This window comes from Ambystoma mexicanum, chromosome 10, assembly GCF_040938575.1.
Source record: "Ambystoma mexicanum isolate Mex_15411 chromosome 10, UKY_AmexF1_1, whole genome shotgun sequence".
NCBI classification, from domain to species: domain Eukaryota; kingdom Metazoa; phylum Chordata; class Amphibia; order Caudata; family Ambystomatidae; genus Ambystoma; species Ambystoma mexicanum.
Window position 1 is genome coordinate 1,628,153,565 of NC_090932.1, and position 26,588 is coordinate 1,628,180,152.

The window sequence follows — 26,588 nt, forward strand, 5'->3', positions numbered from 1 at the left end:
GAACGGGCATGGCGAGAGCGGTTACCCTTGTCCGAGCGGGACCTCTCACGCAAACCGTTCCGACCACCAGAGCCCGAAGGCGTGCGAGCGGTGTCTCTCGACCGATCACGACCGACCCCACTCGGAGGCGCGGATGGACCGGTGCCCTGCGATTCAAGAATCGCCAACATCTTCTTCCCGAAGGAAGCCCATTCCTCCGGTGTCGCTTGCATGGTGGGATAAGCGACCCGCCGACGGGCGGAGTCCTCGGAAGAGGACGGGGAAGGCGACCGATGCTGGCGCTTCCGGGAATGCCTCAAAGAGGAAGAGGAGTGGCGAGACCAACTCCTGGAAGGAGACCCAGTGGACCTCTGACGATGACGGGGAGAGTCGCCTCTCGAATCATCCGTTGAAAGCCCCGCAGACCTCGACTTCCTGGGCTTAGACACCCTACCTGCTGACAACTTGTTGCGCTCCCGCAAAGCCTTGGCCATGAGCGACAGGCAGTCGACACAGTTGTCCGTGTCGTGGGCCTCCCCGAGGCACCAGAGGCAGGCGTCGTGAGAGTCCGTTACCGCCATCTTGGACCCACAGTCCCCGCATTTCTTGAAGCCCTGACGCGGGGTTGAAGGCGAGGTAGACATCGTCATGAACAGGTTTTCACAAAAACCGAACAGGTTCAAGGAACCGAGAAGAATACAACTCCAAAGAGTCGAGGCGTACCAAGATTCACGAAGCAAACACGTTCGCGGAAAAAACAGAACTGAGGCTATGGGTGTCGTACGTCCTACTTATCACATCGGGTGACGTTGGCCGTCGGAGGAGGTCCTCGGGGACGGCGCATCATCATCGACGCAAGAAATTTTCCAAAGCAGCACAGCTGTGGACATTATCTGTCATAGATATGGAATACGTCGGAGGACCCAATCCCCTCGAAATATTCCTACGGAGTTTGAACAGCCCTCCTTAAACCAGTCTTTAACCGGGTTGGTCTCCTACGTCATCCACTACGGGACTCTAGGTGCTGTCTCTTCTGTTACGTTCTTTAAAATGCAGGTATCTAGGAGTACTCTTATCGTGGCCTCTCCTCAAGTCAATTGTACGCCATATTTATCACTCATTCTCAAGTTGCTTTACCTCAGCTTCTTCTGTTACTCATTTCCCCCCTCATCACTTTCTCCACTCACTGCCCATACACAATTTTGCCACCTCACTCAGTTTTACTCACCATTCGTGTGTTCAACTTCCGACTGTCGGGATCGCCCACCTCATTATCGCCTCTTCAACTTCCGTTCGTTCAGCTTTCTGTACACACCGGGAGATGATTCAGTGGAAACCGGGAGACACGTCACACCCTAGCTTACAAGCTAAGTTTTTAACTAATACTGCTATCTAAAGTGAGCTTCACATCCTTTTAGCCGAATGGCAGAGGTCGTACGATATTTCTGGGACCCCAAAGCTTACTTATATCAATCGATTGTTTTAAACCATCCTCTACCACCACTTGAACTGGGTGATCTCCAGCCCTTTAAGATGAGTAGCAATATCCTTGAGATGGATCGGGATGCAGACTTTATTCATACATCAATAATCGAAATGACTCTGGTAGCTGGTAAAAATGATAACTGTTTTAATATCAATTATCTAAAACAGGGAGTACAACGGACATAAACGGACGTCTCAGCGCAAATTCTCTCGATGCATTTTAGAAAAAAGCATTCTTATATAGCAAAAAAAAAATCATAATTGATGACGTTAACTTATGTATTACGAACGTCATCCTACGTGGCAAACTACAAAAACCTATTGAAGAAAGTGATTGGGTCTAAGAGCATATCTACGTATACGTTTTATACTAGTATGTGACAGTGAGTGAAAGTAATTGGTTTCTTATCAGGAGGGGCAACTAAGCCCTCCCTTCAAAATGGCCACTATGAACATCACTAAATACACAACGTCCCATTCGCTACACAAACTATAGGACCCTTAATTACATGGTCCCCTACAACTGGTTGGCACTCCAAACTCCATCAGTACTTTTCCAGCTATATCTAGCAGCACGCAGACTGGACCTCCAGGTGCTGGTGAGCTTGTCTTGAACAGAGCTTCCCAACAATTGGCATATCCTTCTATCATTACCTCAGTGGTCCACTGGCAATTAAGACTTTGAACTTCTCCTTGTGAGTGTTTTTAGCTCTGGAGAATTCAGGGAAGTGAAGGCACGCTTTCCCCTCATGCGTAGGTCGATATTCCTGTTCCTCCAACTTCAACCGTCCGTGTGACTGAAGACCATGATTTCAAGATTCTAGTGTATTAAAAATACAATTTCAATAGACCTCTGACATCTTCCTCGTTTTGTTCATGCCTTCTGAACAGGAGCTGTACTTTCACATGATTTTGAATCCAATGTCAGCTCACCCCAGCCTGATAAGATCTTGACTTCTTGACTTGGCTTTATGTCCCATCCAGCCTCGCCTTTGAGATTCACTTGGTAATTCATTTGTTTTTTTAATGTGACACACTGGAAAAGAGGCCTTGCTTTTTTTCAGTCCAACTCTACTGTAACACGTAGTGTAAACATCCATCCTTTACTTATTTTATACATGTATGTATATGTTGGTGCATGCCGCAATCTATTCACTCTAAAGCGAGCCTCAAGAATACTTTGTCTGAGTTTCTTTGCATCTGTAAACGTGTAAACGCACTTGACAAAATTTCTGCGGCATACGTTTCTTCACCTTGATCCCAAGATGTCACTTATCTTTGATACTTTCTTGATGTCCTATAGAATATCTACATCCTCTTGTCTCTGCATCTCTTCTATGTATGTCAGCTCGACCCTGCATGAAATCACCATTCGTCTTGGTCATTCATTTGCTCCGCTTCTTCCGGGATTTCATTCAAATGGCCCTCATATATGCAGGTATGGTTTTCTCAATGGGAACCTTGCTTCCAGGATTCTCTTTGGTATCAGTATTCTTACTGGTACTGCACTTGTCTCACACTCTGGTTCCCAACATATAGGCAATATGGGTGACATGGGGGCACTTGGCTCCTTCTCTACTACTGCCAACCCCACAAGTTTGAATGTTGCAAGGCTGTTTGAATGGCTGGATTCCTGCATAAAAGTCCAATCCTGGAAGCTGAAGAGTTAGTCGACCACTGGAACCAAAACCAAAGAGGATGATGAAGGGAATTACAGCTGAGACGATTTTCAGCAACCTGAGAGCCTGCTGTGTAACCAGAGCCTGCTGTAGCCCTTCCTTCCAATCGACCTGGGGACTCAGGAAAAAAACAACCCAGAGCCAGATGAGACCCACTGGACGCAAGACATTTTGCATTTTGAACCATCCCACATTGTGCTGCAACCTTGCGGGGCTGGGACCTCTAGCCATTGTGCAGTGCACAGTCTTCAGCACAGAATTTCGCTGAAACTTTGTGGGCATCCTGCTGGAACACCAAAGACGTGAATAGAGTCCAAAAATTCCCCTCACCAGAGTGCTGGACCTGGCAAACGATGAGAATCCGACCAGCGATATTCCGTCTTCTTCTGTGCTCCTGAAAAAAGTGCCAAATCCACAGAGCTGTATCCAGCCACGAGAAAAACCTTGCCTAGAGCCTTCCCCGTGCTCCTTGCTGCAAAAATCCTTCCAGTTTCCTATTTTCTTAGAGAAGGAATTCAACAACTGGGTTTTTGGCTGCAGATCCTGAAGAAGTCCTGCTGCAAAAATATCTTCTGTGATGAGGTACTGTGCTGGCTTGGGTATTTACTTACTTTAAGTCGCTAGTGATTCCTGTGTAATATTAGGGTGTTTTATGAGATTGGGAGGGATCTCATCCAGTTCACCCAGACCCACTGCTGGAATCCTTCTCATAAGTCCCTGGACCCTCAACTAACTCTTAAGTAAAATATTTACTTGTTTGAACAGTGTTCATCTGGAACTCTGAGATTTGCCTGCAACCGAGTCCTATCTCACCCTGCCTACAGCTGGCTACTAGACTACTAGGGTCCCTCTTCTGCCTCAGAGAACTCATGTAACAGAATTGGAAAATTATAAGTAGTGACTAACCTACTTAGTCCATAGTCCCCTTTCCTCCATACTGTATGGGTGTCCTTTCCAAGGGACGGGAGACAGAACCCTTTTCACCAGAAAAAAACATTCTTCCCCTTTAAATTCCCCTCTAAATTTAGAGGCGTGCAGGGACGCGGCCCAGGGAGCATGCTCTGCCCTGACTCTGCCCTCCGGTGCCACATCTCAGTCCCCACTAAGGGGTCGACAATAGATTTAACATTGCCTAATGACACAGTATTATTAGGGGGAGGTTGGTGGGACATATGGAGGAAAGGGGACTATGGACTAAGAGCACTTTAGTCCCTACGGTGAGTAATTTATAATTACTCTTACATCCCGTCCCCTTTCCTCTATACTGTATGGGCTATTGCAACCGATTGTAGACCCAGGGTGGAGAGGAGACCCTCCTTAAGCAAATAGGTTCCTGAGAACCGCCTGTCCGAAATCCGCATCAGATCTAATGCCGGCAAACAAGCAGTAATGCTTGAAAAATGCCAAGGGAGAGGCCGAAGTGGCCACCCTGCTTATGCCTTGCCAAGGGACATGGTGCTGGAATGCAATGGCCGTTGCCTTGGCCCTGACAGCGTGCTGGCCCTTGTACACTTCTTTGATGGCAGAGACCATCCAGCGGGATATGAAAGCCTTAGAGGCCTGATCGCCTGGCCTCGAGCCGCCGAAGGTGACAAACCGGGCGTCCGACTTGCGGAAGCCCTTGGTCTTGTCCAAGTAGAATTTCAGGGCATGCCTGACATCTAGGCAGTGCAGCACTCGCTGTGCTTCGTCCGTGGGATCAGGAAAGAACGTCGGAAGGACTATTTCCTCGTTCAAGTGAAATGCAGATGGAACCTTGGGCAGAAAATCCGGGTGCGTCCGCATGACTACCTTGTCCTTGTGAAACGTGGTATATGGTTAAGAGGCGACTAGCGCCTGGATCTCGCTGACTCTACGAGCCGAGGTAAGGCCATCTTGATGGTGACCATCCTAATGTCCACGGACGCCATTGGCTCAAATGATTTGTGTGCCAGGGCGCACCAGACTATGTTGAGGTCCCACATCGGGTGCTGTCTCTTGCTAGGTGGGTAGAGCCTAGCAAGACCCGTCAGATGTTTGACAATAGGGTTGGAGGAGGAAAAAATGCCCTCCTCTGAATTCCTGTAAGCCCCAATGGCTGCAAGGTATGTACGGCAGGTATCCACCTGCACGCCTGAATGAGCGAGGTGCGCCGAAAAGGGGAGCATGTTGTCCAACGTGCAAGCCAAGGGGTCAATTCCCTTGGAGTCGGCCCAGTGGCAGAATCTGGTCCATTTGCTTTTATCCTGGGCCCTGGTGCTTTGCTCCACGCGCCCTGTACGATCTCCAGATTGGCCTGGGAGAGGCTTAGCTGCCAAATCATTACCTGCTCAGGCACCATGCTGTGAGGGCTAATTTCCCTGCTGTGCCAGATGATGTGTTGGGCCCGTCGTGAGGTGTATCGGGGGCACCTCCGAGAGGCTGAGTAGCTCGACAGTGTGAAGCCCTTGGGAACTGCCTAATTACCACTTCAAGGTGTTTTTTCAGCATGGTTTTGTCTTACGAGCCCAAAATATGGGGCTCACATTCTGTGCCTGACTCTTTGAATGGGACAAACCAAACAGTAGTAGGACTTTAGGTTATCAGGACAACGTTTGTAAACGGAGCCAGAGCAGCGTTTTGCAGAACCCAGACGGCAGTGGACTCGAGACAATCGGGAGGTAGGCTCCGCTCAAGTGTATTTCGCTCTCATTTAGGAGGCTTTTCATAATCATAAATACTGTTTCTTGTCAACGTTTGAGATCGTAGTATCCCACATGACTTCAATCGCATTTGTTTATCTTGCCCTATTTCGGACGGCGTTTCGTGCGCTGTTGGATTCTAATTCACTGTGAATGGCAATGTACAGATCCCTAAATAGTGCAGTATCATAATATTTCTTTCTTATTTATCTATGTTGCACCCACTAACGGGCGGATGAAAAAACTGCAACACCACGTGTGTACGGCTTAAATGCACATATATATTTATATATATTTTCAGACAGCTCTTTCTGGAATATTGTTTACACTGTTACATGATGGCTTTAAACTGTTTGTGAATAGCCAACGTGCCGTTTTTTGGATCTATTATAGCAGATGTCAGAGGGATGTGCTCCTCTTTTTGATTAATTAGCTATGTGTTTCCCAACTACACAACTATTTATGATTTCTTTGACATGACTTCTCATAAGGGGATTTATCCCGTGATTTTGTGTTTCACCTAATTGAAACTCCTTGATTTTGGAATTTAGGTAAATTCGCCATGGGCAAAACTACATACTATTTATATTTTTAATATTTGACACTACACTTATGTGTTTAACACAATTGGCCTCAAGCGTTCATTAATTATTTTATCCTTGCATATTTTTCTCTTCATTTTTCTCCCCTCTCTCTCTTTTCATTTTGACATACCCTTAACACCCCCCGCATCACCCCTCCTTATATCTGTGATTACACTTTATGTTGGTTTATCTATTATTCCTTTTGTTTTACCATGACTGAAATGCATATTTGATTTGGGATTTTTCATTACATGAATATAAAAAAGTGTGCGCAGTTGCTGAAGTGTGGAGCAGTACAAATAATTGTTGTTCCAAAGGGGTTGGGGTCACTAAGTGCCCCTTTTCTTGCTTCACACAAACAGCGACACCATTTCATTTTGAACAAAAACCAGGCGCATGGAAATCCTTTAAGTTGGTACGAAATCAACCCCAGTTCTGTGGTACAATTCATCCGAAAATAAGTTAGTTATTGCTTCCCTTAGTCTGAACTGAAAAGCAACTTTAAATGAATATTACACCCTAAGGTCCAACTCCCCTAGAATAACTTATCCTGAATCAGAGTTATATGTTTTTACTGTTCCTAAAATAAGCGTTTCACTATTCTGTAAAGTATATTGTCCAGTTGACCCATGTGATTTCTTGCTAAGCGCCACGGTACAACTGCTAGTGTCTACTACCCTATTACTGAAAGTAATCTAAAAGTAACTATTGGTTATCACTTCTCTAGCACTACAGTTAGGTGTTCCAAATTAGGTTATAGGTTTTGGTCTGTGTACCTTCAAGCATAGTGTGTTTTTCCATAATGTGTTTATATGATCTGTGATAGTACTCATTTCCCCCAAGATGGATCTGGGCCTACTTGTATTTAAACAAACCAGTTATTTTTACAATACATACTGTTTGTGTATCCTAGGTCCATTTGTATTACAATTTCTTTCTACTGATTCTACAGCCCCCTCTCGCTGCTAAGGTAAGCCTGGCTGCTCTGTCTACGTTACCCTGAACTCAAGTAGTACAGCCTTATACTAAGAGTGGAGTCTTGTACTGCCTCAGTTGAATGGTTTTACAAAGCCCTTTGTTGGACTTCAGGAAAACTGTCCTAATAAAGCCAGTCGATGAGCCATTACGAACAGGAGAAGGAGGACCTCTGCAGCTACCTCCAGAGACTGGCAGAGCAATCAGACTGACCGCTGCTGCGCCAGCCCTCTTTTCAAAGTTACAGGGAAGCTCCGATCAGGACCCTGGTAGCTGTTGCCAGTGCGAAGTGCATCGCTTTCCAACAAACAAAACCCCCCGAAATTTAGGTGACTCCTTCCAGTCCTCCAAAGTCAAGATTCCACTACATTAAGTCCCCTTGTTAGGGAGATAATTGTTCATCACCTCTCCTAGTGAGACCCCCAGCACTTTTTGTTGGACTTCTGGATCTTTTTCTTTATATTCTAAATGAGTGGAGCTTTTTTCCACTCATTCATTATGAGCTCTACCTTTTGGAAATCTGTTCCGTGTTATTTTTTCTATGGAGTCTACATTCCTTCACATCTTTTTTACGGCATCTGTATTTTACTTTTGCAGCCCACAGCTCCTTGTGGACAGTGTTGCTGGGAACCGTTTGGGTTCTCCTTTGAGATGCTTTGTTTATCCTTACTTTCTACTGTTCTTAAGGATTGAGATACTTTGTATCTCTCCTAAAACATATTTTGAGAGATTCACACACACCGCCTTATGTGGAGTGCCAAGGGGATGAATATTATCCCCCTTCCCTCTGCTCCTGTGACTTTTTAGTCACAGACAACCCTCTAGATAAGGCTGGTGTCAGTGGGAGGTATGTGTGCATGTTTTGCCTTTGGCGTGAACCTTTGGGTGTCCCCGCCTAGGCTCCAGTGTGTCTGGGCAGGCAGGAAGAGGGGGAGTGTTTTACTTCCCTACTCTTTGTCTGCCTGAGTTCCTGAATGGAAGCAGCTCCCACTGGGGGGGATTGGCTGTCCTGATTGGACAGCAACCCAACCCTTTCTGTAAACTGCTGAGGAATATTGCACAGAAGCGTGCGAGGAAACTGAATAAAATCTGAGGTGAAAGGCAAGTCAGTCACTGGAAATTGAAGAAGACTTCCAGAGACACCTGCAGACCCTTTGCAACACCGTGAAGCAACCACTGCTGTCCTGACCCAGTTTTCTATGCGACAGAGGAACTCCTAAGAGCACAACTCCTTCCCTTTGATTGGTGGGAACAACCAGTCAGAAGACTAACTACAATCTGAGCCATCTCCTGAGGGCCCGTGACTTTCCAGAGCTGCAGACCTCTAATACCAGGAGACCTCCGAGCTAACCGGAGTGCATCATGTTGCCAAAGCCAAATCCGTCCAAGTCTTTGCTGAGCTCCAGCTGAATCTCCGGACACACAATGTGACTCATCCAAGTCCCCTCACCAGAGTGCAGAATCCAGGAATCAAAGAAGATTGACCGGGCGAATCATGTCCTTTTTTTGGTGCTGCAGAGAAGGCGCCAAAACCGCAGACTAACCAGAGAAGCTGAGGAAATCATGTCAGAGGTCCTCCCTTGAGACTGCTGCTGAGAGATCCCATCCACTGCCTTTCGCCACCAGACCAAGGAATCCTTAGGTCGGCTCCAGCGCTGCCACATTGGGGAGAATCCAGTCACAAACATTTCTTCGAACCAAAAGGTATAGTGTGGAGAAAAGGTATTGCTTACCGTCATCCAAGAAGTCGCTCCAGAGCATTGGAGTGCACATAGGGGTGGTCAGGATGTCAACTTTTACCTCTGACCCAAGCTGTTGCTTGTGCCCCTTTTGCGAGTCCTTTAAGAGGGTCTCCACCATTGAGTTATTCTTCTAGTAGCCTTACCTAGAGACTGAAAGTATCCAAAGGAACCTTTGGCGTACTGCCACTTCGTAAGACTTTGAGCCCTCTCCGAACTGCCTTTAACCTTATTGCGCTGCTACTGTTTGACTTACCAACTATTTTTGTTCCAAAAAGACTTTATCTGATGTGGTTTTGCTAACTAAATACAATTACTGTACACCTTTCTATGTGTGCGAGTGAGCGTTATTACCGATAATACGGTAGAACTGTCAGTGTCAAACTCTAAATGTACTCGAGAGCAATAAACAAAGCAGGTGCCTTTGAAAAGTATCTAAAAGTATTTCTATGTATGTTGGTTTAATTATCTAAGCATTGTAAGAACATTCTTTGTGTAAATATAATAAATGCATATTTGAATACACATTTATAAGTGTTTCTTTGCTCTGCTTTACTAACTGGGTACAGCATACTTACCTACAGCTCACATATTCCTCTTATGATCAGCCTGGCTGCTCTGCTACTCTACCAAGGTTCCATGAGTAGTACAGACTGATACTAAGAGTTGGGATCTATACACCATTGAGATAGTTTTATAATGTCCACCCCCACAATGGACTTTAGGAAAACTCCCCTAACAACTCTCATCCAAAGGCCGGGCCGAGAGAGCAAGCTGAGTCTACCGGACTGTAACCTTTCACACTGGCGCTATGAAATGGGCTCCAAAACCACAGAACGGCGAAAAATCCTGTCTGAAGCCCCTCCACTCAACTGCTGCTGCGAAGATCCATCCAGTGTCCCTTCTTCAATCTCCCTTACCAAGAATCCAGTAACCGTGTCTTCTGCTGCTGCATCATGGAAGCTTCGTGCTGCAATTGTTTCTTCATGCTAAAGGTACGGTGAGACTCTTAGTAGAACTTACTTAGAGTTGCTTTGCTGGAGTGCTAATTTGTACATTTGGAGTTTGACCATACAAGTTTGCCTGTGCGCCTACAGGGAGCCTTCTACAATGTCCCTGAGCCCTTTTCCCCAACAAAGAACTGTACTTCCTTGCTACAAGTCTTCCTCTGGAACTCCTGACATTCTACAGCTCTTGCCTTATGCATTTCGCCCTCCAATTGGACTCTGAAACTTTCATAACTAGATAAGGAAGGACATTTTAAGGCCAAGCCCTTTGTGAATGTAATGCAAGTCTTCCCTGCTCTGTGGTGGTCTTGATTCATTGATTGATTGATTGATTCATTCATTCATCCTTGAACCAGTGATTTCAAAGTATTATTTGGCAAGCGCTTTACTTACCTTGAATTGCTTCCAACTAAGTGTGTAACAAGTTATTTACTTACCGGTATTATCAGAGTACGATTTTTGGTTGAATACTTTTGCTAAACTAAAGAAACTCTGTCACTTACCTGCATTTCAACTTAAGGTTTACCACTGAATTGAGTTGCAACTGCTAAAGCCTTACTGTATATGTATAAATGTTTTATTTTACCTTAATTGAAAAGTGAACTACTGCCTAGTATATTTAATACACAATTATATTCATATTTAACTGCAAGTGTGGAAGTGTCTTCTTGACTGTGTGTGCGCTCAAAGGTCATTGTACTCTACCACAGCCCTGGTCTCCTAAGAAAAGCCTGGCTTCTCAACCCTAGCTACCAACACGTTTGGGTAGTTCAGGCCTATACTAAGAGTTGGATCCCTGTACATTAAAAGGAGTGTCTTCTATAGTCCTGGCTTAAGTGGACTTTAGTAAAACTGACAAATGCCTTCCATGGCTGTTGGTGTTACTCAAGAGTATCAGGGTGGCTTAGTTTCCCAACATATACAACAGAGTCTGAGATTTCACAGGTATTGTCTGTGTCTTGGGAGTGCCCATGTTATATGCAAGAACCACAATGTACCATGGAAGGCTGTATAACGCAACCACAAGAAAATATTTCATATCAACAAATCGGACACTAAAGAACAGAAGGGTTCACACAACCACAGCACAAGCTAACAAAGCCATACTAATCAACCACTTAAGGATGTGTTTATCAGGGGTCGGGCGGGTGATCAGAAGTACTGCTCTGTTTTTATTGGGTCATCTCATGCATCCAGCCTGTGGTCCAAGGCAAAGCAAGCAGCAAGGTTTGTGCCAAGCAAGAAACCGCAGGACAGCAACCCAACGTATACTGCATCACTGCCCAGAAAGTTTGGATAACATGTAACTTTTATACTCAGAAGCCATATCCTTTTTCTTGAGATATTCAAACTATAGTACATAAAACCACTTCCCTCTGTGCACTGTAAAAGAATATTTGACTGATTGGTTGTTTCAGGTATTATCAGTTTGTGTGTGTTTTTTGCATCATCCCTAGGGTTATTCTTTCAAATTCATACTGGAAAATATTGGCTGATCACAGTGAACCACTCAAAGTCTAGGTTTTATAGATCAACCGTCATTTCACAAGACATAGTAAAAGTGCTAAGAACTGCTTACCACATTCAAAGAAATTGTAGACAGGGCGAACCTTCAGGACTCGCTGCATATATTCATGCAGTATGCAAACCTCAGATTTCCCGTTGGGATTAATTACAAACTCTAAAATAGAGATTTAAAAAAAAGCGTTCAGTTTATTGACAATACTGTAATAACAAGGTACAACCAGTAACATTTGAAAAGGAACTCTTGTTGACGTTAAGGTGTGAGTTGTTTGATCGAACATCCTGAGCTGCGTCTCGCACATGAGCCAACACATTTATTGCTGTTCCTGTACTAGTTCACCTAACTTATTCACTCATAAGCCGTCACCCATGTTAGCACAGTTTTTCTAAAGTCCACCCAGGGGCTTTAGAAAACGATAACATAGGCAAAACAGTAAACTTAACTCTTAGTATAAGGCTGTACCACCTGAGATAATGACTGAGCAGCCAGGCTTTTTTTTTTAAATTTTTTTTTTAGGAGGGAGAGAGGTATGTAGTTTGGTACAAAGACATTGTAGCAAACATATGATCCCAAGTCTTAGGGAGAATTTTCATTTGTGTGCCAATTCCCTTTAGCCTTTGAGACCCCCAGCTGGACTCTTAGGTGTTGTTTGAATATCTTAAACACAAGAGAAGTTCAATATATGAGAAAAGTCCCAGGGATTGAAAACATTGTGTGTCGATATTGTAAGGATAATCTGTTGGTGAAAATTCCTGAGCATTTGCTAATTAATTGTGAGGCACTAGAGTAGACAAGATTGTTTTTCCTGGGTGAATGTAAATCTATGGGGTCTACTTTACCCAGGAATAAATGGTAGAAATGGATGCTTATAAGGGATCAGATCAAACTGGTTATTGCCAGTATGAAAATGCTGGACACTGTTTTAACAGGTATACCGGTATGATAAAACAGGAAAGATGGGGGCTAGAGGTACATTCTTAAAAAATGTAGCTTAAAGAGTCTCTTTGAGCGATGATCAACTATTAAGGCTGTTGGAAGCTATTGAGCTATGTGAAGTGAAGATATGAGAGACGATTATGGAGGATAATGTTAAAGGTTTATTTAGGTTGATAATTGTTTTTTGCATGTTTGACTTATAACCAATAAAACATTTAAATAAAAAAAAATTCTTGGATGAAATACTGATCCCAAGAATAGTAAGATGACCCCTGTCTTACTTACCTTTACTTTATGGGCCCAGCACACACCACCTTATGTGGAGTTGGAGTGCTGGGGGTTACATAGTAATTCCTTTAACCCATTCCTCCTCTAACATTTTGTTAACACTAACTCGCTTGAATTGCTGCATGCAATGTTTTTTTTTTTTACCTAGTTACATGTATCTGCAGGCTGATATCTCCGCTGCAGTGCTGCACCCGACAGTGCCCATTTTCCCAAAATGGCCCCCCATCTTCTTTTTCCATAATTTCTTGTCAGTTAGTTTCTTCTGAGCTTTTACTCTGTTTGATTAGGGTTTGAGTCATGTGTGTTTTGCCTTTGGAGGGCTTCACCCCTGAAGCCCGCACAGGCTCCAATGTGTCTGGAAAGGCAGGAAGTGAGGGAGGGTCCCGAAACTTCCCTGTCCTTTGTCTCTAGGTGTACCCGAGTAAAACCAGTTTCTATTGGCCGGTTGGCTGTCCTGTAGGACAGCCACCCTGCTGGGTGATTGACATCCTAGGGCTGTGAATGAATGGGTACTTGCATAAAAAGCAAGGTTTTTGGGAGTAGAGGCGGAGTCGACCACTGGAGGACAACATCCAAAGAATACGACGTGAAGAGACGCAAGCTGCACCCTCCTGGACCACTAAGTGCCCCGTGAAGCCCTGCAGCTACGCTGACCCAGTTCTCAAATCGATTGGGAAGACCCGTATGGGACGACTTCTTCCCTTAGGCTGGTGGGACCAACTACCCTCAAGACAAACTATTTTGGCGCAACCCCCGACTTGCTACAACTTTCCAAGGCTACAGAATCCCAATACCTGGGGTACCTCGACCATCTGTGAGTGCATGGTCTTCCAATGTGCGAATCTAGCCAAAACTTTGTGGGCACCCAGCGAACCCTACAGAAGCAGGAAATACGCATTCAGGACCGACTGTTCAAGGAAACTAACCAGAACTGTTCTTTCTTTGGCGCTGAGAAAAAGGTGCCAAAACCACAAAGTGCCGCTGAATCAAAGGAAAGAGTTTTCTGCCGGGTTTCTCTCTCGAGTGCTGCCGCACGAGACTGCTGTCAGGAAGATCAGCCGCAAACATGCCGGACACATAACTGGGCGTTACTGACGTCATGTTGGGAAACCATGTTTTCAGGATCCGGTTCGGCTTTTTTTTTCCGGGGTGCCCTCAGCATTGACATCTCCCCGCTACATTCCGGCGTGTCAGAGTGGTGCGCTTCCGATCATAGGGCCAATGGCGGTTGCCCTGGAAACGCTGGCAGCCGCTTCACACGTCGGGTCACATGAAACGGCCTTCCGTGTCATGTGAAGTACTGTTTATAAGCCGCCCCAGACAAACGGAGAGTGCTTCTGATTAAGAGAGTACTTTTGTCTCGCTAACGCTACGTTTTTTGACCTTTGGATTTCTCCTGGATTGCTTGTTTTGCACTCAAACTCTGGTTGGAGTGCTGGCTTTTTGACCCTACCCTACGTGTTATCGACTCCTTTGCCTTCTCCTTTTGTGCCTTGCTGCCCGCCCAGATTTGGACCCATAGAACTGCCTGATCGACTCTTTGCCTTGCCCCAATTTCGATTGCTTGTTGTCTGCCTGGAACTTAGCCCAGCTGTGCTTCTTGGGATTCTGTTCAATAGCTCACGTCAAGGATATTTCCAAACACTTACCTTCTCTTCTGTGGTTTCTCCTGCCAAAAACTCTCGCTCTGGAACTACTGCATTCTAGATGTCCACGTGTCATCTGGTCCGGTGACTATTTGGGACTAGAGACTGGTCCCCTTAGGTGATGGGCGTCCTCGTGTCGTCGGGATAGCCCCTCAACTCCTGTTCCTTTTCATCCTTCAACGGACCTCCCTCCAAGACAGTCCCACACTGCTTAATTTCACAGTAAGCCTGTCCTTCTGACTGCATCTTTTCTATCCTTCTGTTATTGCAAACCTCTTTTACTAACTTCTGGCATTTTGCAGGGAACCCTTCTTTGGCACTTCAGTCGTGAGGCTTGACCTAAGGTCTTCTACTTTACATCATAGGTCAGTTAAACGATCTAGTGGGCTTAAATACTTCCTGTATCCTTTGAGGCAAACGCTGTTTGATCTGTGCGTTTTTTTCTGCAGGACAGTGATAGTTCTCTGCCGAAGTATTGACTCCTCGCATACGCAGTTACCATCTTCCGAAAGGTGTCATCTGGTGTTCCTCTTCTAGTTAATTGCTTCCCTTGGGTGTTTGGCTTATTACCCAGGGGGATACATTGCCTTGAAGAATTTTTCGGCTACACTACGGGCACAAGGGCTGAAGGATTCTGTCAGAATCAGAAGCCTATACGCAATTACAATGGACATCAGTGAAAACCTTTCAGGTATGATGCAACTAGTGGCTGATCTACGTACAGATATGGTTGCTGCGCACAACGCCACAGCATCATATGGACGAGCTCCAAGCAGCCATACCTCCTGCCGGTTCTGTGGGACGTCCCGTGCCCGTAGCTTCGGGACTTCCGTCCACTAGCCGGGAGCAGGGTCCAGTTTATGCGACAGCCCAATTTCCGTTAGCCCCTCCAGAGCGGTTTACAGGGGACCCTAGCGTTTTCCTGACCTTTTGAACAAATAACAGCTGCATTTTCTTTGTCGTCCAAACTCTTTTCCACCACCAAGGCTGCCTTTATGTACTCATTTAGGAGGTACAGCAGCAGCATGGGCCAATCCTCTGCTTGAGGAAGGTAGCCAATTGCTCTATGATTGCAATGCTCTTTTGAACGCAACGAGTCGAGTATTTGACACTAGATATAAGTCACAAGCTACTGACCTTGAGTTATTGAATCTCACTCAGGGTGTTTCTGCTCTGTTCACGTACCTAGCAAAATGTAACCAGTTAGCAGCAGAAACCAATTGGCCTGAAGAAAAGAAAGCTTTCATATTTTACCGGGGGCTTTCAGACTCTTTGAAGGACATTTTGGCCACGATCCCTGTGCTTCCCAGTGGGTTTCCTGAACTCCTCGATCTCGTTTTACAGATTGACGCTAGGCGTGCTGAAGCAGAGGGGAGCTTAAGGGTCACGTACCTGTACCAACCCCCTTACCAGTTGCAGTTTCTGGCAGTTCTGAACCCATGCAGATTGGTGCTGTCAGGAAGCCATTAACTATGGAGGAACGAGAAAACCGCAGAAAGAACAATCTTTGTTTGTATTGTGGATCTCTGGGCCATGTTTTACGGGAATGTCCGAAGAAACCCAAAAGGCAGGGAAACTCCAAAGCCCAGCAATAGAAGGGGTCCGTTTGCCGAGCCAAACATCCAAGGACCCGCTTCATTCATTGGCTTTTACGCTTTCAACTCTGTTCGAACTGCCCTGCGGTGTCTCCTGGACCGCGAGGGCTGTTATTGATTCTGGTGCCAAAGGAAATTACATTGATACCCAGTATGCCAGAGAAAGAGGCATACCCTTGATCCCTAAAGACCCGAGGTCGTTAATGCCGTGGACGGAACTACCCTTTTGTCTGGATTGGTGACTGAGAAAACCACACCATTGAACATGGTGGATTGTTCTGGCCATGTGGAGAGCATTACTTTTGACGTGATCGCTGCTCTACAATTCAGAAGCATTCTGGGACTGCAGTGGTTGTATAAGCTTAACCCCAGTATAGATTGGCAGTCTGGAGAAGTCACGTTTTGTTCAAAATTGTGATGAGTCATGCATGTCTTCGGTGATCACGCCTAGTTCTCCTTGTCGTCGACTACTTTGGACCGCCTTAACGGTTGGCGCCATCACTGGGCGTCCTTTACCTGAGGTCTATGCTTCTTTCCTAGATGTCTGATGCCAAGGGAGCAGAGGTCTTACCCCCACATAGGGCATATGACTGTCCAATCGATCTTGTTCCAGGAGCTAAATTACCTACAGGACTGTTCATTACCAGTCAAAGAGGATGCCTTGCTTAAAGAATACATAGATGAGTCTTTAAAATCTGGCTTTATTCGCCCTTCCCATTCGCCAGCAGCCTCACCCTTGTTCTTTGTACCAAAGAAGGAAGGAGACTTAAGATCATGCATCGATTATTGTGAATTGAACGCGGTTACTATCCGCAATCAGTACCCGATACCACTTCTTTCCGTTCTCTTGGACCAACTTGGTTCCTCAGAAATCTTTACTAAACTTGACTTGCGGGGTGCAGGTACGCTCACTGGGTCTCTGCAGGGGCAGGGGCATTGGGGCACGGTTGGAGCCCTCCCTGGAGTGGAATCCCTCAGACCGCTTCTCTCCTCCCAACAGCTGCCTCTTCGTGGGCCTGGAAGGCTGGACCTGTTCCGACGAGAGGGTGAGAGACAATGAGGCTAGCGTGGTGGAGTCGTGGTTCCCTTCTGCCCTTTCGTGCCAGAATGTGGTGCGCAGAAGTTTACCCATGCAGGCTCACCTGATAGTATGTAAGGGCGAGCTCTCCGTTCTGCTTTCCTTCAGCAGAGACGCTGCGGATGGACCTAGTTACGTCACTGATCCTGATTGCGGCGGTCCAGACCGGCTGCGACAGTTCCGTCTTGAAGGTAAGTGTTATGAGTTTCGTATTGTTCTTGTAATGGCACTTATTGTTCGTAAGGGTATGTTCTTTCTCCCCCCCTGTAGCAATGAAGATGACCCAGGAGTGCGTGATGGCAAAAGGAAGCAGCTCCGGGAGTATCCACCACTGGTAACTAAGCTGGTGATTTCTGAGACTGCACCAAGTTCGTAAATTATGCCGCTTTGCAGGTGCGGGAGGTTGGCCATGGCTGGATGCTGGTATCTGGCTCCTCATGGTGGTTGGAGACGTAGATTCGCGTGGAGGCACCACCCGCAGAAGGTCCTAAGTCGATGGAATGCGGAACAGGTAAGGTTGTTAGGGAGTACCTGCCGAGGACTCCGGGAAGGTGAGTATGACTGCGGCCGAGTCGCGAGCTGATGGCGAGGCTTCCAGCGACGAAGTGATCACAGGTAAGGCTTGCGCTGCGACTGCCGAGTGATGGCAGACGGTTGGGCTTCCGACGGTGGTGCAATCTCAGGCGTGCGCAGCGATTGTAAAGAGGAAGCGAGTGACAAGGCCTCCGGCGATGATGGTTTCCAGGTAAGATGGTCAAGGTGGCTATAAGTGCGCACGTTGAGTCAGATAGGTAGCGAAGGGTTCCGAAGACTGGGAGCGCACGTGCTGGATCAGGTAAGATTCTTCTGGTTGGCAGTGAGCGTTACGATGCTGATAGCAAACTAACGCGAAGCGCCAGTGTTTGGGTGGGGCCGTTTTATATAGCCTGGACCCAGCCACTCCCTGTAGGCTCCGACTTGTGGCCCCACCTAGCTCCTCCTTCCGCACGTGCCTTCTCAGTGATAGTCGGGCCCCGCCCGGCCTTGCTGCATGTGCCCCTGATATTCTGTGTGCTAAGCACATTTTGAAATGAGCTTGGTGCCATAGGCGCCAAGACTGGGTTCATTGGGACCTTGTATGTAGTGGAGTACTAGGCTCTTGCCCAGTGACCATGACAGGTGCCTACAACCTTGCCAGAATCCGTCAGGGGGATGAATGGAAGACGGCATTCAAAACACGTTATGGCTTATAAGAATAGTGTGTTATGCCATATGGGCTCTGTAACGCTCCTGCTACATTCCAACACTTCATCAATGATGTGTTCAGTGACATGTTGGATATTTTCCTGGTCATTTTTCTGGATGACATTCTTATTTACTCACCCTCTCTTGAAACACACGTCCAACATGTTTCTACAGTCCTACCAACGTTTACGGGAGAATCATCTCTATGCTAACTCGAGAAATGTGTTTTTCATGTGTTGAGTTCCTGGGTTATGTAATCACCAACAGGGGAATCCGCATGAGCGACACTAAAGTAACGGCCGTTTTGGACTGGCCAGTCCCAGATACCTTGAAGTCGTTACAGTCATTCTTGGGCTTCTCGAATTTTTATAGACGTTTTGTGTGTTCTTTCTCCACCATCGTAGCTCCCTTGACGGCCTTAACTAGTTGCAAGGCACTGTATGTTTGGAATAAGGCTGCTCAAGAAGCCTTCGATGACTTAAAAAAGGCCTTCACTACCGCCCCTGTTTTAGAACATCCTGATCCGAAGCTACCGTTTGTGGTAGAGGCCGATGCTTCTGATGTGGCAGTAGGTGCCATTTTCTCGCAGGCATGCCAAGACTCTTGAGTACTCCACCCAGTGGTGTTCCATTCTCGCAAGTTGACTCCGTACGAAAGAAATTATTCCATCACCGAAAAGGAATTCGTTGCGATCAAGGATGCGTTCCTTGTCTGGCGACATCACTTATTGGGTACCCTTGCATCGGTACAAGTCTAAATCGATCACTGGAATCTTGCTGCCTTAGAATCGGTACGATGTACTGCCAGACATGATCGTTGGCATGAGTTCTTTTCGGCCTATCACTTTAATATCACCTATCGCCCGGGTACTCAACATTCCAAAGCTGACGCTTTGTCCCACATTCATGGTTCTAAGCCGAAGCACGATTCTGACCATGCTTTTGTACTTTCTCATCAGGTGGAGTGTGGATATGTGTTGCAACCTTTATTGAAGATGGCTCTGCAGACATGGGTTCAGTCAGAACACCCAGAAATGAAGGAATACATCATGGACCTTTTTCATGGTTTACCTTATGTGCAGGGTCGATTGTACCTACCTGATGAACAGTCCCGTACCAAAGCCCTTCAGTGGTGCCACGATTCTAAAGTTGCAGCACATCCGGGTCAACGGAAACCCATGGATCTTCTAATGTGCTGGTGTTGGTGGCCGGCTATGGGCAAAGATGTGAATATATATATTGCTCTTTGGGCTGTGTGCTCAGGGGAAGCTCACTCACAGCAAACCAATGCGTCTTCTTAGACCATTACCTGTCCCTGATCAACCATGGTCAATATCATCCATGGATTTCATTGTGGAACTTCCCCCGATACGTGGCTATGACACACTATGGGTCATGATAGATTACTTCACCAAGATAGCCCGTTTCATTCCCTGTAGGGGTCTATCCTCAGCTCCTATATTTTTTGTATTTGTATTTTATTGAATTTATATAGCCCTTTACTCCAAAGTGCTTTAAATGAGAACAAATAAACATACAGCAAGCATAAGATGACAATTGAACCACAACCTGAAAACAGTATAAACAACTTACAATATTGCAGCAGTGAGGAGGGTGTGGGAGGGGAGAGGTGTGCAAGGGAGTAGTAGATGTTAGAGGAGGTAAGAACCGGAGAAAGAGGGAATGAAGGAATGTGAGGGAAGAAGAGAGGAAAAGGTGAGACTAGAATCGAGCAGGAGGAAGGAGGCAGGAGGGATGCAGAGGGTAAGGAAGGAGGAGGAGTAAGAGGTGAGGGTAAAGAGGAAGAGAGGAGGAAAGGAACGTGGGGTGTTAAGGAGGTGAGTGGAAGAGGTAAAATTTTAGAGAAGTGCAAAAGGACGGGTAGGAGGGAGAAGAGCGGATGTGAAGGGGGAGGCGGTTCCAGTGGAAGGGAGCAAGGAGTTGGAAGGTGCGGGAGGGGGCGCAGGATGAAGGAGGAGGAGAGAGTAGGAAAAGATTAGCATAGCGGAGAGGACGAGAAGGGGTGAAGAAGGAAAGAAGAGGAGAGGTAGGGAGGAGGAAGACCATAGAGGGACTTGAAAACAAGACAGAGTAACTTGAACTGGGAGTGAAAAGAGCCAAACTAGAGAGGTGAGGGAGGAGGAGATTGAGTCAAGCGGTGAGAGAAGGCATAGGGAGCGGATTGCAGAGTGGTAGATGGATTTAAGAGGGGAGAGATGAGAGGAGGGGAGTCCGAAGAGAAGGCACGAACAGTAGTAGAGTCTGGAGAAGATGAGGGAGGTAGATAAAAGTTTAGTGGTGTGAAGGAGGGGTCGTATTTTACGAATGTTATAGAGGTGGAAGCGACAGGATCTTGGCTTGACTGTTCCTCCAGAATATCTTCCGGTTCTTTGGTTTACCTAACATCGTCTTCTCTGACACACAGTTTACTTTACAGTTCTGGTGAGCTATCGTCAACCCTAGGTATCAATGACAGATACTCATCTGCTTACCATCCTCAAACGGAATGGCTCAACGCTACTTTGGAGCAGTATCTCCGTTGCCTCACGTTGCAATATCAAGAAGACTGGTTATCTGTTTTACATATGGCCGAATTTGCATATAATAATTCTCTTGCATGTCTCCACGAAATCATCCCTGTTCTTTGTACTTTATGGTTTTCACCCGCGTTCGCTTCCGGAGATACAGGTGCTATAGGATTCCACCCCGGCTGCTCCGGTTTGCATACGCAATCTCACCCTACTTCGCGATGTGGTTAAACCACATCTGCTATATGCTCAGCTGGTGGCTAAGGCAGCGGCAGACCAGCATCGTTCACCGTCACCTTCCTACCAGGTGGGTTCGAGGGTCTGGCTTTCTACGAAGCATCTTCGGTTACCAGGCATAAGAGCACGGTTACCTCGTTTTGTGAGACCCTATACCATCTCAGAGGTGGTGTGATTGCGCTTACCAGATTGGTGGAAAATACATCCAGCGTGTCATGTCTCTGTTGTTAAGCCCTGCCTCACTTCCATCTCCTCGCCCATGTCCTTTCAAGGTACAGGGATCTGAAGAATAAGAGGTCAAAACGGATCTTAGATACAAGGGTCTATCGTGGCGTTCGCCACTATTTAGTAGATTGGAAAGGCTATGGCCCCGAGGACAGAACCTGGGAACCCATTGATCATATTCATGCCCCTCGTTTTGTTGCTCAGTTCTGGGCTGCTAGGGATGTGGGGCCTTCTTTGAGGAGGGGATCTGTCAGGAAGATCAGTCTCAAACATGCCGGACACATAACTGGGCGTTACTCACGTCATGTTGGGAAACCATGTGTTCAGGATCCTGTTCGACGTCTCTTTCCAGGGAGCACTCAGCATCAACACCTCTCCGCAGCATTCCGACATCACAGAGCAGTGCGCTTCCGATTATGGGGCCAATGGTGGTTGCCCTGGAAACGCTGGCAGCCGCTTCACATGTCAGGTCACATGACACGGCCTTCCGTGCCAAGTGAGGTACAGTTTATAAGCCGTCCCGGACAAACGGATAGTGCTTCTGATTAAACCTTCAGCAGTACTTTTGTCTCGCTAACGCTATGTTTTTTGACCTTTGGAGTTCCCCTGGATTGCTCGTTTTGCCCTCATCTGCTCTGGTTGGACTTCTGGCTTTTTGACCATACGCTACGTGTTATCGACTCCTTTGCCTTCTCCTTTTGTGCCTTGCTGCCCGCCCGGATTTTTGACCCCTGGAACTGCCTTATCGACTCCTTTGCCTTGCCCCAATTCGGATTGCTTGTTGTCCGCCTGGAACTTACCCCAGCTGTGCTTCTTGTGATTCTGTTCAATAGCTCACGTGAAGGATATTTCCGAACTCTTACCATCTCCTCAGTGGTTGCTCCTGCCAAGAACTCTCGCTCTGGAACTACTGCATTCTAGGCGTCCGTGTGCCGTCGGGTCCGGTGACTATTTGGGACTAGAGACTGGCCACCTTAGGTGATAGGCGTCCTCGTGCCTTCGGGATAGCCCCTCAACTCCTGTTCCTTTTTATCCTTCAACGGACCTCCCTCCAAGACAGTCCCACACTAAATTTCACGGTAAGCCTGTCCTTCTCTCATCTTTTCTATCCTTCTATGTTATTGCAAACCTTTTTTACTAACATCTGGCATTTTGTCGTGAGGCTTGACCCAAGGTCTTCTACTTTACATCACAGGTCAATTATCAAAACGATCTATTGGGCTTAAATACTTCCTGTAACCTTTGAGGCAAACGCTGTTTGATCTGTGCGTTTTTTTCTGCAGGACAGTGCTAGTTCTCTGCTGAAGTATTGACTCCATGCATACGCAGTTACCATCTTCCGAAAGGTGTCATCTGGTGTTCTTCTTTTAGTTAATTGCTTCCCTTGGGTGTTTGTCTTATCACCCACGGGGATACATTGCCTTGAAGAATTATTCGGCTACACTACGGGAACAAGGGCTGAAGGATTCTGACAACCGCCAGACATCCTCCCTTTCGTCACCACGAGCAAAGACCAGGAACAAGGGTCTGGTGCACTGAAACCAGAACAAATGCTTCAGTTCACAGGTACTGTGAGGTTTGGGATACATTATCCTTTAGCCATTTGGGGTGCTTCTTACCTTGGGGAGTGCCATTTAATCCTACTCCGAGTGGACCTCAACTCACTTGCTCTGGCCTTTCAGTTTTGCTTTCTAAAGTTTACTCATTTTAAGAAAACATTTCTAAGAAGAAGAGCATCAGAACTTCGACTTTGCCCATTGACTTTGCCTTTCCTAGCTCCCTAAAGGGCAGCTCCTGAACTTATTGGCTTTGCCATTGCTTGTTCCCTTACAGGTTTTAATTGCTGAACACTCTTAATCCTGGGATAAAAGACTGCCTGCATCTCTCTGGGATAATCTGTTTTTGTAGACTACCAGCATGTTCTGATCTAACCATAACCTTTCCCTCCTTAATAACTTAATACTGCAAATATGATACAATAGAAGTGTTCTACTGACCTCAAATGATGTCACCCTTGGTGCTGGAAAATGTGTAACATGAAAAATTACTCACCTGCTTTATTGTTCGCTTTTTGAATTGAATCCTAATTTGGGATTAATGGATGCTTTAAATATTTTTGTCTATAATTAAATAAATATTTATATTATAACTAAGTCTGTAAGTGTTTACTTGGATACCTGTATTTGCTGATTTCATTGTACATCTCTACAGCTCACATTACCCCTCTCAAGATAAGCCTGGCTGCTCAGTCACACTACCAGCTTGTGTAGTACATGCCTATATTAAAAAGTAGGTCTAATACCAAGGATAGAAGGCTTGTGTAGTCCCACACTGTTAGGGAGAATTCTCAAAATGGTTCAATTCCTCCCACCTTAGAGCCCTCCAGCAATTTTGCTAAACTTTGGGGCTTTGAACTTTTTAATTCTGTGCGTTTTCTGTGTTTGTTTCTTTTTGAATTCTGGAGTCTGGCCAACTCCATAGGCATCATCTTTTCATTTGTGTCACACAGCACCCTCAGTGCAGTGGCACAGGGAAACCTTTTTAGGCTTTCACAAGGTTTAAATATCTTCTCTGGGATAAATTACTGTTTCCCAGAGTAAGTAAAGTGAAATTGACTTTACTAGTCTTTTCAAAAACCTAGACCCAGCACACCCTATCTTACAATAGAGTGCTGGAGGGGTTACTTAGTATCCCCCAAGTCTAGAAACTCATGTAGCAGTCAAATGCTACCCTTTTCTCTCAAAATGGCTTGTGGCAGAGGTTTTACAACAAACTACCATGATTTTTCCCGACCACGAACACCGGTAACGTTACATCGCAGGAGCCATTTTTTTCAAGATGGCGTCTAAGCCTCCTTTGTTTAAACAGGACCCAGTCTTTTTTTGCCATTTCTTCTTGGAAAGGTCCTTCTAGAGTTTGTTTCTGCGTGCCAAACCAGGTTTGGTCCCTTTGTTCCTACGCCTTCAGGACTGAAGACCGCCTCTGGCGCCCGAGTGTCTGGGCTGGGCAGGCAGTGAGGGAGGGAGGTGCCCGAGACTCCCTGTGCTTAGTCTCCTAGGAGACCCAAATGCTCCCTGGCATGATTGGCTGGCTGTCTGGCAAGGACAGCCACCCTGCTGGGTGAGTGGCAGCTAAGCTGGAATGAATGGGAGGAAACTGGATAAAAGGCAAGTCTCTTGGCTTGGAAGGCAGCCCGACAGATTTGCCTTTGCCAGCTGTTTGACCAGTCCCAGTGCAGGAGCCGCCCGACGTCCTCCATCTTGTCCCCACGACTGAGGCTCAAGAACAGCGAGATCTGCAGCAACTGCCAAGAACAGACGTCTTCAGCTGCATCTTTCTCTTCAGTGTAAGGTACTGTGAAAATCTGACCGAGAGAACTTCCCTCTCACTGCGAAAGTGATTGAAACTTTGGCAACTTGCAGGTCTGGTCAGCTTGTGAACCAACATATGAATCTTTCTTTTACAAACTACTTCTGAGAACCGTGGCAAAGACTTTTCCATTTAACTACCAGATCTGCCTATCCTATACAAGACTTTAGCCCATTGACTTTGGCCTAACCTATTGCATTGAATTGACTCTTCTGGTGAACTCAAACTAACTGCACTGTTTAAGAATAACTAATATTCTTTTTATTAACCTATGACTTTTTTCTCCTACTTCAAAGTAGTTTAAATGCCTCAAAACCTGACCGTGTGAAGTATTGAAGTGTATTTTTGTATATAGATTGCCTCCTCCTAGTGAATGTTTTATAACTGACTGAAATAAATAAGTGTTTTTACCAAGAAACCTTGAGTGGTAGTTTGAATACTTGTAATTCTAGACCTCTGTGTAACACCCTTACAGCTCACATTCCCCTCTTGAGATAAGACTGGCTGCAGAGCAACGCTACCACAAAACTGTGTAGTAAAGACTTGTACAAAAGGTTGTTTTGGCTTACACCTGTAGTCCTAGATGTGTGTAGTGGTCCCAAAGGATACTGCATACAAACTTTGCCTAACACACTCGTTGGACTGCACTAATTCTTACCTAACACAAAAACGCTGATGTATTGTAAAAATGACGTTTTATTATATACATAGGCAAAGAGTTCTTCAGAAAGCCAAGTACTATTATCCTTCATAAACCTAATTATACAAACCAACACAATACATATGGTATGGAAACCAAATTAACCTTATTTAGAATAGCAGTATGCTGTACAAGTTGAGTAAAACCTAGTGATACGTATTTAGAATTGCATTAAGCTATTCAAGGGGAGTACAACCATACTAGTAGACTTTCAGAATGACTCGTGGTAATTCAAGGGAAGCAGACCCCAATGGTAATAACCAATAGTGTTAATCAGTTTCAAGAGTTCTATAGTTCTAGAACATTGTTACAAGTAAGTACCTGTAGACTTAGTTATTCTGTTTCAGGAATAATACAATTATACAAACAAAATAACAGGTAAGCACATTGAACATATGTAACTTATTGTTCTTTCGAAATGGATACAGTCGCACTCAAATAACATTTTTGAACACACTTCAAAGGTAAGCAATAACTCGTAGATCACTTAAGAATGGCAGCGTGTTCCTTCAAAAGTTAAGAGCTTCATTTAGGATGGCAGTATGCTATTTAAGGTGAGTAAAACCTTATTGGTTATAAACTCTTGCACTATTACAGGAATATAGTTAAACCAATGTTGCTTTACAGAAGAATGGGACACAATTCTATGTTAAGCAAGAACTTGAATAGACTTATTCAGAAAGGCATTCAGCAGTTCAAGGTGACCAAAACCTAATGTTACACTTTTAGAATGGCAGTATGCTATTCAAGGCGAGTAAACTCCATTGGTACACTTTTACACTTTATTACTCTCGAAACTGAATCAGTTATAAAGTGATACCAACACTTACTTTATAGAAGAGTGGGCCGCAAGAGTGGTTTTGCTGTGGGTTGCGTCAGAGGAGTCAGTAATCCTTCAACTTCTACTTGGCAGGGGCAGACCTTCCTACAGGAGTTGCTGTGCTGACCTACTTAATCCCCACACACACACGCAAAGAGTGGAACAGTAGTGGTCTTGCTGTGATTTGACTAGGTTCAACTGAGAATTGTCTGATCTAACTTTATTTTCTCCCCTGCCCCGTTTCTAAAACACAGATTTTGGACTCGTATTGCTTTGTGTTACTGTGCGCACACTGGATTGTGACGAGCGT

At 45.7% G+C, this 26,588-nt stretch overlaps 1 protein-coding gene across 2 annotated transcripts in view; it reads right to left on the reverse strand.

Moving 5' to 3' along the window:
* Positions 1 to 26,588, reverse strand: part of DGCR8 (DGCR8 microprocessor complex subunit) — a 690,818-nt gene that overhangs the window by 323,829 nt on the left and 340,401 nt on the right. For both annotated transcript variants that reach the window (XM_069620020.1, XM_069620021.1), the window contains exon 7: positions 11,688 to 11,789. In XM_069620020.1, coding sequence (XP_069476121.1) covers positions 11,688 to 11,789 — 102 coding nt within the window. The remainder of the gene's footprint in view (positions 1 to 11,687; positions 11,790 to 26,588) is intronic.